This window comes from Galeopterus variegatus, unplaced genomic scaffold, assembly GCF_000696425.1.
Source record: "Galeopterus variegatus unplaced genomic scaffold, G_variegatus-3.0.2 Scaffold10750, whole genome shotgun sequence".
In the NCBI taxonomy this organism is placed as follows: domain Eukaryota; kingdom Metazoa; phylum Chordata; class Mammalia; order Dermoptera; family Cynocephalidae; genus Galeopterus; species Galeopterus variegatus.
Genome location: NW_007736861.1, coordinates 533 through 14,101, shown reverse-complemented (window position 1 = coordinate 14,101; position 13,569 = coordinate 533). Strand labels below are relative to the sequence as shown.

Here is a 13,569-nt window from a genome sequence, read left to right as displayed (position 1 = left end):
AGTAACTTAGATCCAATCAGGACGAGCAAGAATAGGTGCAGAAAAAGTCTGCCACCGCCTCCCTCAAGAACCTTCAGGAAGCCACAGGAAGTAATGGCCTGTGAAAACCTGATACAATTTATCTTGGCTTCCCTACTGGACTACAATAAATATTTGTCTACCTTTGCTCTTTGCCCATATGAAATAGCAAAACACATTTTGAAATATCAAGTTATATGAAAGTATGCCACCCAGACACGCTTAAGGTGGCTATAATAAGGGAATATCTGATGTGTTTCATCGAATTACAAAAATTATCAGGCTACTAAATTAGAGCTTTTAAGTCTGTGTAGCAGCTTGAACTACAATATTGGTACAAGCTGATCCTACAAGTTGTTCCCTACAGAATAGAGTTAATATGATGAAACCAAGTGAAGAAATAGAGAGTGAACGCCCACACTTATTTTATTTTTATTGAAGGTAAAAACCAGCTGCACACATTTCTTTTCAAAGAAAAATGTTCAGTTTCATTTCTCTCTCACAGATCGAAATGTACTCCATAGAATTGGAACTGCTTCTTTTGTTTCTTGTTCTATCAGAATTTGATTTGCATATTTTGGGACATGTTAAGGTGCTCTCTATGATTTAGAGAGTTTATAAAAAGGTAATTTGATCTCAAATCATAGTGTTTTTTTCTTTATTTCTAATACCAAGAGCTGCATACCCTTCTGAGAAGTGAGCCATGAGAGGAAGACATTAGCTTGCCTTGTATTAGATAATAAAAAAGTTCAACAGGGGATGAGTTACATATTATGACATTGTGAATATAAGGCTCATTTGGATTTAATTCATTACTACATCATGTTGCACAGGAAAGCAATTTTTAAGCAATAGAAGTGTGCTTCATTTGTAAAGGACCCAGCTATAACACGCAATCAGTTATTGAAGACAGAAACTGATTTCCCAAATCAGGCATATAAAATTTAATATATTTGCTCCAGTTATAATGAAAGGGAAAGGAACTTCAATACCATTTTTTTAAAGATAAGAATGACACTTTGTTAAATTTGGAAAGTACATTTTGGCTTGGGGAGTTGACTACATTTTCGTGCCACAAACTGAATAGGCTAAAGAAAATGTTTAAGCATCTTTAGTAAAATATTTAAAATACTTGCTAACAAGTATCTATAGAATATAATTTCAAATTCTATGTTTCCATAAATTTAACATTGCTATGTTGAAAGTAAGATCTGGAATGTATTAATTAATGAAATAAAGGTAATAATGAGCACTGACAATTTTTTAAAATTTCAGTAAAAATTTTCCACATTATCAGTTTAATTCTAAAGACTTAATAAATTATTCTAGAATTTTAAAAACTGCAGCCAAATTATATTGGTTTATTTGTTTGAGAAGTATGTGTGTTAATTAATCAGGGTTCCAGAAAAACACAACCTATAGGATGTGTGTGTGTGTTTGTGTGTGTGTGTGTGTGTGTGTGTGTGTGTACAGAGGGAGACAGAGAGGAGAGATTGAGATTTATTTTAAGGAGTTGGCTCACACAATTATGAAAGCTTAAATCCAAAATCTACATGGTAGGTTGGCAGGCTGGAGACCCAGGGAAGAGCACAGTTTAAGTGCAAATGCATCCTGCTGGTAGAATTCTCTCTTCTTCTGGGGTGATCAGTCTTTTCTTATTAAGGCCTTTAATTTATTGGATGAGACCCACCCACATTATGGAAGTTAATCTGCTTTACTCAAAGTCTACTGATTTAAATGTTAATCTCATCTTTAAAATAACTTCACAGAAACATCTGAAAAAATATTTGACCAAACATCTGGGTATCATGGCTTAGCCAAGTTGATACATAAAATTAACCATTACACTGTGGTTATATAAGCATCTACAATTAGGAAAATAAAATCACCTGTCCATTTTGCGACAGTTTCCTGGGATAGGGGCAGTGAAGTGGGTGGAGGTGAGGAAAGGGACTATCATCTATTTTTGGTACTTGAATTACCCACCATCAGCTAAAAAACAGCCATGTGGAATTTTCTAAGTGACTACAATAAAGTACTTAATTTGATTTGGTAAATTTTGCATAAATAATATATCTTTAAATATATTTTAATTTAAATGCCCCTTGTAAAGCATCCTTATGAGATTAAGGAATTAATATTTTTAGCTGAAATTTTCAAATGTCTTGCTTAATTTCTAAAACATGGATCAGGATTTTCAAATAGCAAATCTCAAAGGACTACATCTGCCATTTGAATCTTGATTTCATTGACATTAAAGACGAATATGAAAGAGAGAAGCCTGTAATCAGTTCTCAACCTTTCCATGTTTAACTTATACTTCATTCTACTAAATGTGATCATTACCAACTTTTCTACGGCAAGAGTGTAGGGAAGTCAAGTGAATCCACAGGAAACTGACATACCTGATCCTCAAAGGAAAAGATTTTTTATTCCCTTGTACTACTTCTGACTGATGTTGTTCCTTTTTTGGAATGAATAAGATCAAGAAGTGAATGGATGGAAAACCATATTATAGTCAATGCAGGAAAAAGATACAAGAAAAATGTGGCTAGCCTTAAGATTGATCAATTATCAGTACAGGCAGCTGGACAGCACAGATGATCTTGATATATCTGACGAAAATATGTCCTTGACAGTAAAACATAGTCACTGCAATTACATAAAATATATCTCTCCAACTAAGAATACAACAAAGATCAAATTAGAAAAATGAAGGGCTTCTACATTTTGATCCTTCACAATCTAACTTCTTCCTGATGTTTTACATCAGATAGATTTGGTGGAAAAGATTAAGAAAAGAAAATTTGCTTGCTTACTAGAAAAGCAAGTAATCTAATCTCAGTATGTAACCAAACAGATAAAATAATTTGTGCATGTGTACGTGCATGTGTGTGACGGAGAGAGTAGGGGAGCAGGAGAGAGACAGAGAACGCTTTGAACTTAACCATTGAATAGGAAGAAAGCAAGCCTTTAGGCAAAAATGGCCCTAGACTGAGATAACTTCTTCCTGAACCTGAAACTGGCAGTACATCATAAAAAGACCTGTGAGGGGATCTACTTTGTATCTTCTTATAACCTTTGACCGTGGAAATACCTTTATGTGAAATTTTTACTCTCATTTCTACTTTATAGAAAACAAATACTCTCCAGATTAAACAGAATGTCATTAAACACTGTAGAGTGATTAGCAGAGTGTCTGGTATATAGCAGAAATTCAGCACATGTTTACATATGAGAAAAGAAAATCTTCTTCCTTCAAAAACAACTTTTTAGTACTATGAGAACAAATGCAGATAAAATGTGCTCAAAAATTAGGGAGGTATATATATGTACATATATGGTATTTTAATTTAAAATTTCAATGAGATACAGGAATATCAGAAGTATATTCTTTTCTTTTTTTTTTTAGTACTATGAGAACAAATGCAGATAAAATGTGCTCAAAAATTAGGGAGGTATATATATATGTACATATATGGTATTTTAATTTAAAATTTCAATGAGATACAGGAATATCAGAAGTATATTCTTTTCTTTTTTTAAAAAAATAAAGATCATCTACATGGAAGTGATGATTTATCAAGAAGGTCTGTACTCTGGGTTCATTCTCTCATGCAGTGAAGACTTACTCAGTGCCTGTGACTATGACTCAGGTACTGTGCCGGACACATAGTTCTTTCTCCACTGCAAAGTAGGAAAAACAAAAAGAGAGAAAAATGAAGTATTGATAGCTGCAAGGAAAGAGGAAAATGGAGATAGAGACAGAGAACTGAACTGGTGGGAGATTAGGAGCACCATGAAGGAGCAGGCACCTGGGTCAGAACTCAAAGAACCACAGTATTTGAACAGGTCAACATGGAGAAAGTCACCGCAGTCAGAGTTCCCTTTGCCAACAATCCTCATTCATCCCAGTGGTGGGTGGTGCTCTGGCCAAACATGCAAGGATGGTGAGGGGCATAAGCTTTCATCTGTGGGTCAAATCCAGGAAGTTAAGAAAATTAATGCCATTCTGCATAACACTGAAAAACTCTGAGTTAAGCAGTTGCCTTATCTAAAGTTCACAGCAATGAAATACTATGCATAATTAAATAAATCTTATCCTATGTATTCCTTTTGTGATTAAATTTAAGACAGTGCACATTTGTTATCTGGAGAGATCAATGATAGAAAAGCTAATTACTTCCTTTAGGAGCCATCACTCTATTACTGTTAAATTCATTCTGTTATCATTTGCATAAATTGAATTATGTGCACTTTTGTTATACATTAATATGTTTTTCTCCAATTAAAATATCAGTTGCTTTATTGCTTTCTTCATTTCTCCCAACCTTCCTGCTCTAATTTTTTCCAATAATGAAACTGGAGAGAAACAAAAAACATGAAGCAAAAAGCAAAGGGCCAAAAAAAAATAGTAATAAAATGGGAAGGAGCAGAAAGATGGTTGGAAAGTAAGGTTGGAGACTAGAGGAGAACAGTTGTTATGGGCATCACCATCATAGAAGCAAAAAGCAAAGGGCCAAAAAAAAATAGTAATAAAATGGGAAGGAGCAGAAAGATGGTCGGAAAGTAAGGTTGGAGACTAGAGGAGAACAGTTGTTATGGGCATCACCATCATAAAACAGAAAAAGCTTGCATTTGTACAAAAGCACAACAGCAAAAAATATATTCCTGTGGGGTGAAAGGAGAGGCAAACTAATAATTTATAACAGTCTCTCTGGTGCTCTATAACCATGAAAACATTCTCTGGGTCTCCATGAACTTCACAGCCAGCTTATCTTTAGGCAAGGACTTGCGTCCTGCATTTAAGACTGGAGGGAATGTGTAGTTGTCACCTTTCTTGAACAGGAAACTACAGCAATCATCCATTCCTTGATACAGGAATTATAGTGGTTCTTGACTAGAAGGAAGTAAACACGGGTGGTAGGTGTGGAAAGGGAGGTATGAAAAGAACGAAGAGATTGGGTGAGAACAAAGACAATAGAATAACAAGTAAACAAACCTAATGACTGCGTTAAAAGAGAGAACAGAAAAGCATCATAGCTGTTTATTTTCTCATGTCATGGAATGGTAAATTAGGACAGGTGAGCAAGGATTTGGATGAAAAAGCAAATTATATATTTTGTTTCTAGATAGTTTGAACAGAGAGTTCCTCTTTTCAGGTGACCAACTTTGTATGGGAAAAATGATAAAAAAATATTGTGCATGCTAAAAAGCAGGGTTCTAACATTTTGGACTACTTGGCATTACAGGGTGGCCATAAATCTGTGGTTCTCGCTGCAGCTAGTTGTTCTGGTAAAAGTATGGAATTTACTGTTCCAGAAGGGGGACATTCATCCCCACAATTTAAATCAACCCAATTCTTCTCATGTGATCCAGCATAGAGATAGCGTAGAGTAACAATGGCAAATCGTCCCTTGTGTACCTCTGAGCAATTAGTAAGGGCTGCCAAAAGTGTTGGGTTGAGAAGGATTGTGAGCCAAGTACAGTGACAATAGTGCCATGACTCATGGGCACAGAAGGAGTATTAAAAAGGAAGTGGCAGTATGAATGCAGCAAATTTTCCATTCCTTTATTTTAATGTCACTAAATCTAGGTAATGTAACCAAACAATGTCAATGGTAAGATTTAATTGGTACTACAAAATGTACCACCCACGTTATATGTAAGATAACTGAATACACGATTTAGCTGTCAAAAGGAAGTAAAGGAGGAAGAAAAGGAGAAAGAGTCGAAAGAAGAAGGAAGAGGAAGGAAGAAGATCATTTTTTAAAGTCTATTTCAGAAGAAAAGAAAACGAACCAGATTTGGGAATCCATTTCAATTTACTATATTAAATTAAGTAATTACCAAAATACGAGGGTACTTCAAAAAGTTCATGGGAAGATTCGCATTATCTTATAATTCTGTTTTCTCATGAACTTTTTGAAGTACCTCGTATGTCTTTATCTGAAACAACATTATTACCGAGGTTTCCAGACAAGGTCTCATTCATCACGGTATTGTTGAAGATAATTTATAACATTTTCTAAACTTTTTCTAGTGTCAATCACTAGCTAAGAAAATATGGTCTTTTATTATGTTTAGAAGGTTTATTTCACAGTATAACTTAACTCATGCTTAATTACCTGTACCAAGAAATATAATGATGAAAAAATATTCATACTCTCCCTGTCCAAATAATAAAAAATACTCATATTGTCCCTGTCCAAATAATGAAGACATTTAAAAATAGATAAATCTCTAGAGATTTTATTTTATTGTTCACTTTATTTTACAGATTTAGAGATTCTATTTTACTATTCGTTATGTCTGCAAAATAAAATCCAGAAAGATAAGGTACCATACCCAAGGTGATCAGCTATTTTACTACTGCTATTACAGCATCTTAGTTTCTGAACCTGTAAAAGCCATGGGAAAGAACCTATAAAAGCCATGGGGAAAATACTTTAAAAAGTAGTTCATACAAGAAAAAGTAAATATGAATGGTCAATCAACATATGAAAAGTTTGCCAACATCATTTTTGGTCTACCAAAACCAAATCAAAAATACTGAAGAACTGGAAGGCTGGTGGTTCTGTAAGGCAAGCTGGTAACACAGAGCAAACAACTAAACAAATTTAAACTCCCTGAGACTGTGATTTGCTTCCAGGAATTTATCAGAAAGAAATAATTAAATAAGCACACAAAGACTGATGTACAAGAATGTGTGTAGAGAAAAACCTAAATGTCCATTTAAAAGAAACAGTAAAATAAATTACATGACATCCACATAATGGAATACTAAGGCCATACTTTAATGTAATGATTTAAGTCTATGTTCACTGGATGAAAAGTGGTTTTAAATATATTTTACGTGAAAAAAATTCTAAAACAGATGTCAAAAGAATATACATGGCATAATATAATTTTACTAATGGAAGGATAGAAAGAAAGAAAAAATAATTTTAAAAGTTGTGGTAGGATTACGGGTGGTTTTTACTTTATTCTTTATAACTTTCTGTATATACTGCACTTATAATTAGGAAAAGAAATAATGTTCTTTTCATTAAAAAAAGGAACTGTATTAGTCATAATTAGAATACAACACATTTTCTCTTTGTCTCACTATATTACAGCATCTATAGCTGTCCAAGGCGAACGCATTCCCACATTCAAAAATATACTTAACCTCATGGGTTCATCCACCTCAAATATCTTATTATTACACTATTTTATTTGTTAATTAATTTTGAAGTTTTCAACATACTTTGTTCAGCAATGTACTTACAATCTTTAGTATGCATGCACACTCACATGACGGTACTTCAAAAAGTAAGTGGAAAAATTGAATTAAAAGATAATACAAATCCTTCCGTGAACTTTTTGAACATCCCTCATGTATGTATGTATGTATGTATGTGTGTGTATATATATATATAAATATATATATATATATATATGGACATAGATAATGTCATTCCTTAAAAATATATATGATAAAGGCTCAGAAACTTTATTATGTAATAGAAATAAAACATTGTGCCTGCCACATTTAAGCTTCTTCTAAGTTGAAGAGCTCCTTCAACGGTCCTAGGTAAGCATATTTTATACAAGGTGACCAGCATCCCCACTGGCTAAAGCTGACTAGACTATGAATAAGTGCTTGACACACAGTCACAAACATTTCTGGCCTCAAAAAGGATAATAACCTTATTTCATCCTGAGGAACAGGAATAGAGGAACGATGTGTTAGGGAACATAGCAGTTGGTTTTTGGAGAAGATGTAGGATATAAACAAAAACTAGTAGAGCTGGAAAGAGAGTTAAGTCACTTTGGGGGACAACAATTCAGTGAAAATCAAGGAACTACAGCTACTGAGGTCCCTGGAGCAAACTGGATCCAGACTTTGTATCAATCAGTCCTGATCAAATGAATAACTCCTATTCATAGATTAGTGCGTGAGTCCAGACTCCTGTTTTGATGCTTACAATAAACTTAGAATATCCAAGTAGTCATTGCTCCAAGCTACTGAAAGTATACAACTTTAAATTAACTATCTTGAGTCTGATGCATCTTAGGATATGCTATATATCTGAATATACATCCACCTATACAGAAGAAGATATATGGAATAAATAAGCCAGCAACTTAAGAGTGGATGCATTTTTTTTTCAAATAGCAACAAATTAAGCAGGTATAAGTGATCAACAGAAGAGAATCTTTTTAGGTGATTAATTAATACACACACACACACTCTCACACATATACTAACATGGTCTTCATATCTGTGTTAATTTTGACTATGTTGACATGACATCAAGTGTAACTAAACTTCTGATTTACTTTCTTTTATTTGATCAACATAATATCAAGTATTTGGCTTAAGTGAACATATTATGTGGATTTTATTATTGGGTAACTTGGATCTTAAATTAAGATATGCAGGGAATACATTTCTCAATGATTCTCTATGAATCAACATATTATTCAAGTGTGCTCTGTTCTAAAATATTACATAAAAATAACACATGTGCAACCTCTCCATTGAGCAAGAACACCTAAGTTAATGCAATCATAAAAACCTTCATTTTCATTTACATTTATTCATTGGGACTAGTTTTTTTTTTTCCTGTTCCTGGATAAAATCTTCAGCAATTCTGCTCACTGATAAATGACTGAGTTCCTCCAGTGAGTAATTAAAATGTTCAGGATCATGGAATAGTGAGAGCTTTAGACTTTTCCCCAGTTTTTGGCTATCTCCTGATTGGGAGCCATGTAGACAAAGATTGGAGAGTGGTCACTTCTTCCTTGCTTTATCTCTACTCCTCCCTCAGAGATTCTGACACCTCCAGTGTCGAAACAGAGCATGTGAGAAATGTAGAGAGGGAGCAAAGTTTGTGCTCACTTTAAGGATACTCTTACGAGCTGACAAGGTACTCTAGGAGTTTGTGGCTGAATTTTTCTCTTGTGTGTTCTTTGTGGGTTCCTTAGAGACTCGCCCATCCCATGACTGGAACTTCTCACCTTCCTTTGACGTGAGTAATACACTTTCCTCCAACTCCTGGCTTACTCTTTCCACAGTCCCCAGACATGTGACTACACCCCCAGCTTTTCCCCTCTCCAGTGCTCCTGTTCTCTTGCTCTCTCTCAGCCTAGAGTCTATAGAAACAAAATTTGCTATAGACCACCCCAAACAACTGCCTCTTCTTTTGCACTTTTATCAGCAACTATACAGTCCATCTGTCATTACTTAGATTTCTCTGGTAAGAGTTAGACACTCTGTATGAGACAAATATCAATTTCTTCCAAGTAGTTCTGTTAAACTTTTTCTTCCATGGGATCTGAAACACCCCCTTGAGAAGAGGTTGGGATTTACAGCACACCAGCAGCTCTCCTCAAACATCTCTTTTTCTCCATTGTCCTATGTCTCAACTTCTGCAACCTCTTATAGGCTACAAATGGGTGACCATCTCTGAGTCTAGGCTACCTTTTTTTTTTTTTATTCCCAAGCTCTACATGCTGGTCATAGAAAGAAATGTAGCATCAATTGTTTTCATGCCTCAGTGTAACTGAGACATAAAAAGAGACACTTTAACATTTTTGCAGTACATAGTTTTGATATGAGTTGTCACTTATTTAAAATCAGAACATAGCATATCCTCTGGGTATAGTTACATAATTTAAAATATTTTATTATAATTACATATCATAATATAAATAAATATTATGTTCATAATAATATTTTGAATATAATCATAATACAATATGAAAAATCTAGATGGTAAGATGATTTTCAAAATACATGATATAATTAATAAACTAAACACAGATCTGTTTCTCATTTGTTCATGCATTCATTCCATCCCTTAAAAAAAATATTATTCAACATCTACTAGATGAAGGGGGTATCATGATGGGTAAACAAGTTTGGTTCATTCCCTTGTAGAGTGTGCAGTCTAATTTATTATAAAAAGAGCATTTTTTATATTGCACAACTGTTAGGATATTTGAAAAGAACTGGCATAGCCTTAGAGCATGGGCAGGAATAGACAACAAATAAGAAAGACAGTAATTGAACAAAAGAATGCACCAGTAAGAGCCCAAAATTGATCATAAATTGATAAAAACTAACAGTAGGAATCTGTGATGTACAGAGTTACAACTAAGATTACTTAGTAAACACAGGAAATCGTAATAAGGCATGTGGTTAGCAAGTCTGTTAAGGGAAAAGTTGTCTTTGGACAGGATGTTCTTGTCAGAAAGTTACTGTAAACATATTTGTACCAAAAATATTATTTTTTGAAGAAGAATATCTTTCTCAATCAGGAAGAAAAATACGGCTATTTGATGGATCATAATTGTGAATCTGTGTCCAACTATGGAATAATACCTGGGAGTATAATTGCTGGTGGTGTTTTCATCAATAGCTTTAAAATATATCTCATTTTGTTAATTTTGGAGTTTAAGAGCAGAATATGAGCCTTACCATCATGCAATTTCCATTCTGAAGGAAATAATGAATATTTTAATTTATTTATATATTTTAAATTTTAGAATCAGTTGTCTATTCGCAAAGGGGACATAAATCATCCTTTAAAGATATCTACAGTTCTGAAAAAAAGTTAAAACAAGTAAGGCAAAGAAAACCAAAGGAATATGAGGAGAAACAATATATGTAGCCTAGTTAGTAAACAAAATGCATGCCATAAATTTCCTTATGAACTTACAAATGCATATTTGACTCTAAACTTACTAAGAACCAAAGTAAAGAGGGAAGCAGTCTAGGTTATGAGATTCATTGTGTCCATAAATTTAAACTAACTAGATGCTCAGAAAAAAACATAATTATTCTTAATATTTAAAAGAGATTAATCCCATGGATCCTTTTCAAGAAAACTCTTTTGTAATAGAATGGATGCCCACAATGGCATTATAGTAAACACAGTTTTATAGGGTTCTTCTATTTTCTTTCTTTGTTTTTTAATAATATCCCTGAGCCAGTTAGACCTATTTGCAACAGACCTCTTGCCCTTCCCCTGCTCCAGCCTGTACTGCAGGGAGCTAGACCCTTCAGGATGAGTTTCCCAGTCTCTAAGTCAGCAGCTTCCTGCAGGGTTCAGTCAATGGAACAATTGCTAGGACACAGAGGTGAAGGTGGAAGACAGAAGCTGGAATACTTCTATCATTCTGTCTTCAGTGATGTCTCCAGCTAAGTCTACTTTCCCGTCTGAACTTGTGTATGTGGAAAGTTCCAGCTTCCACCAGGTTACCACCATTCCCTTTGTCCCTCCAGTCTGGATTTAGCAATAGCTTTGATTTGTTGTTAATCTCTTGGCTGCCTCTAATACCCTGATTGGCTTCTCAGTTCTTCATCACTGATGGAAGCATTTCCCTAGTTTAAATACCCTCTGTTTTAAATATTCAGGGAGTTTTCTGTTGTCTCACTTGCACCCTGACTGATAAAAACATTTATTGTAAGACAATGGCATATCTTCCAAGTCAATTCAATAAAAACAATTTTACATTGGGAAATGTCACAGAAAGTATTATTATCTGTATAGATGCTTATGCAACAGTGAACAGCTGATACAGAAAGGCATAGGAAACACATTCCCATTAGTCATTCAGGCACCATCTTCAGGAAGAGTATAAGAATTCACCAACACCAATACAAGCACATCTGATATCTCAGCATGTGAATTAAACAATGAATCTTCAGTGGACATGCTCTCTGGAAAGGTCCCTAGAAATGCACCCCTGCCAACATTTCAGCTGTAATAAATCAGTGCAACCTAGAAAGAATATCCTGAGGAAGTAGTATCTCTATGCCATCTACCTACAAATAACATATAATTCACCTAGGACTATCCTTTTTCTGAAAATATAGAAAATAAATGTGGAAGGTAGTTTGTAGGCTTCCCCTTTCAATTCCTATCTTTACTAAATTCATAAACTAGGAAACCTTATACAACTAAGCATTATATAACAATTATATAACAAGTAACAGCAAATTACATACAGTTAATTATGTAACAAATGACATTTTCAAGTAATCCACTAATTGTATGACATCAGCAAAACTAGGTTTATTTTATTCTGATGTTATTAAAATTTTCAATCCTATGGATAATGTCCTAGTTCTTATTACATGTATATCTGGCAATCTTTGCATCCCAATTTGGCCTAACTGGGCTTCCTAAAAAGAAGAAAGTGCATTGGTTGGAATATTTTAGTCTCCATAATAGTTATGATTCCTACTGTGAATTAATAAAACAGCACCATGAATCTGTATTGCAGTACCATAAATCTGAAAATTTGCATCCCCTCTGTGAAGTTTCTATTGTTTGTGTGCTGGCAAGTTATATTTCTCAGCTTGCAAAATTAACTTAAACAATTGCAAAATCACCAGTTCAATACCCCTTTGAGACATCTTTCCCAAGAAATACATTCCTACAACATCCATCTCTTCTACACTTACCTGAAAGATTTCTTAATATCTTCTGCTTGGATTGTCTTAAGGATCTCTTGGTATAACTGAGGATCAACTGTTCCTGAAGATGTAGCATCTGAAGGGTGATTTTTATGTGCATAATAACCTATCAAAATTCCAAAAATAAATAAAATGGTGGCTGTGCAAAATATTTTTAAAAGGTAGCAAAAGTTGCAGCGGATGCTCTTTGGTGCAGATCTTTGATAATGTGCAACATAGTCAGACTCTTCTTGAAGTCGCTGGAACCTTCCTTTTGGTGAAGTTGCTCGTTGAATGGAATCAAGATTAAGGTCTGCAGTCTCTGAATGTCCCAGGTTCTGATTCTCAGTACTATCTAACTGGAACTGGTCAAAACCAGGTTCCTCCAGTTCCTTCTCCATGTCCCACTCTAAGTCAAGGGCAGTGGCTTGAAGGTCATCATTGTCTAAGTACTGTGAGTGTCCTGGAGCTCTTTGATCTGCACTGACCTTCTGGTAGGCCATCTTTTTACCTGTGGGAAAAAAAGAGAAATATATTTTCTTAAAATAAACAAAAAACTTACAAGTAAAAACAAAATAAAACAGTAAACCATACTGGTGACCATAAAATCTTAGTGATTATAATCAGGAGAAATATCATCTCCCTATAGAAAGTAATATTTATTTAATTATTTAGTCAGGTTTTGCTTGATGTTACTATAGAAAAGGAAGATTAAAAAATAAAAATAGAGCCCCTTTTTCCTGGATGCAGGTGAGCAACAGAGCACTCCCAGGGTCCTAGGCAAGAGATGAGGGCAGCTCCCTCTGCCTGGAAGCAGAAAAGCAACAGAGCACACTGGGGTCCTAGGCAGGAGCTGAGGGCAGCATCCCTTGCCTGGAAGCAAGAAAGGACCATGCTGAAAACACTACTTCCACACAGGTGGCCCACCACAGCCACCTCCACAGCCACAGCTGCTGCAAAAGCAGCTCAACACCAAAGCAGTAGCCACAACCACTGTGTAGGCAGCCCACCAGGCACTCGACTGTATTGACACACGGAAAGTCACAAGTGGTGAGTGGAAAAAGAAGAGCATGTCTCTCTCCTCAAAGCTCACTCCAGAG

General features: G+C 34.8%; 1 protein-coding gene across 1 annotated transcript in view; it reads right to left on the bottom strand.

Annotated features, from left to right (window-relative positions):
* NAALADL2 (N-acetylated alpha-linked acidic dipeptidase-like 2) overlaps positions 1–13,007 on the bottom strand; it is a 48,362-nt gene extending 35,355 nt beyond the window's left edge. The window contains exon 1 of the mRNA XM_008594417.1: positions 12,479–13,007. Within this exon, the coding sequence (XP_008592639.1) occupies positions 12,479–12,972 (494 nt within the window). The 5' untranslated portion in view covers positions 12,973–13,007. The remainder of the gene's footprint in view (positions 1–12,478) is intronic.
* Positions 13,008–13,569: the final 562 nt, after the last annotated feature.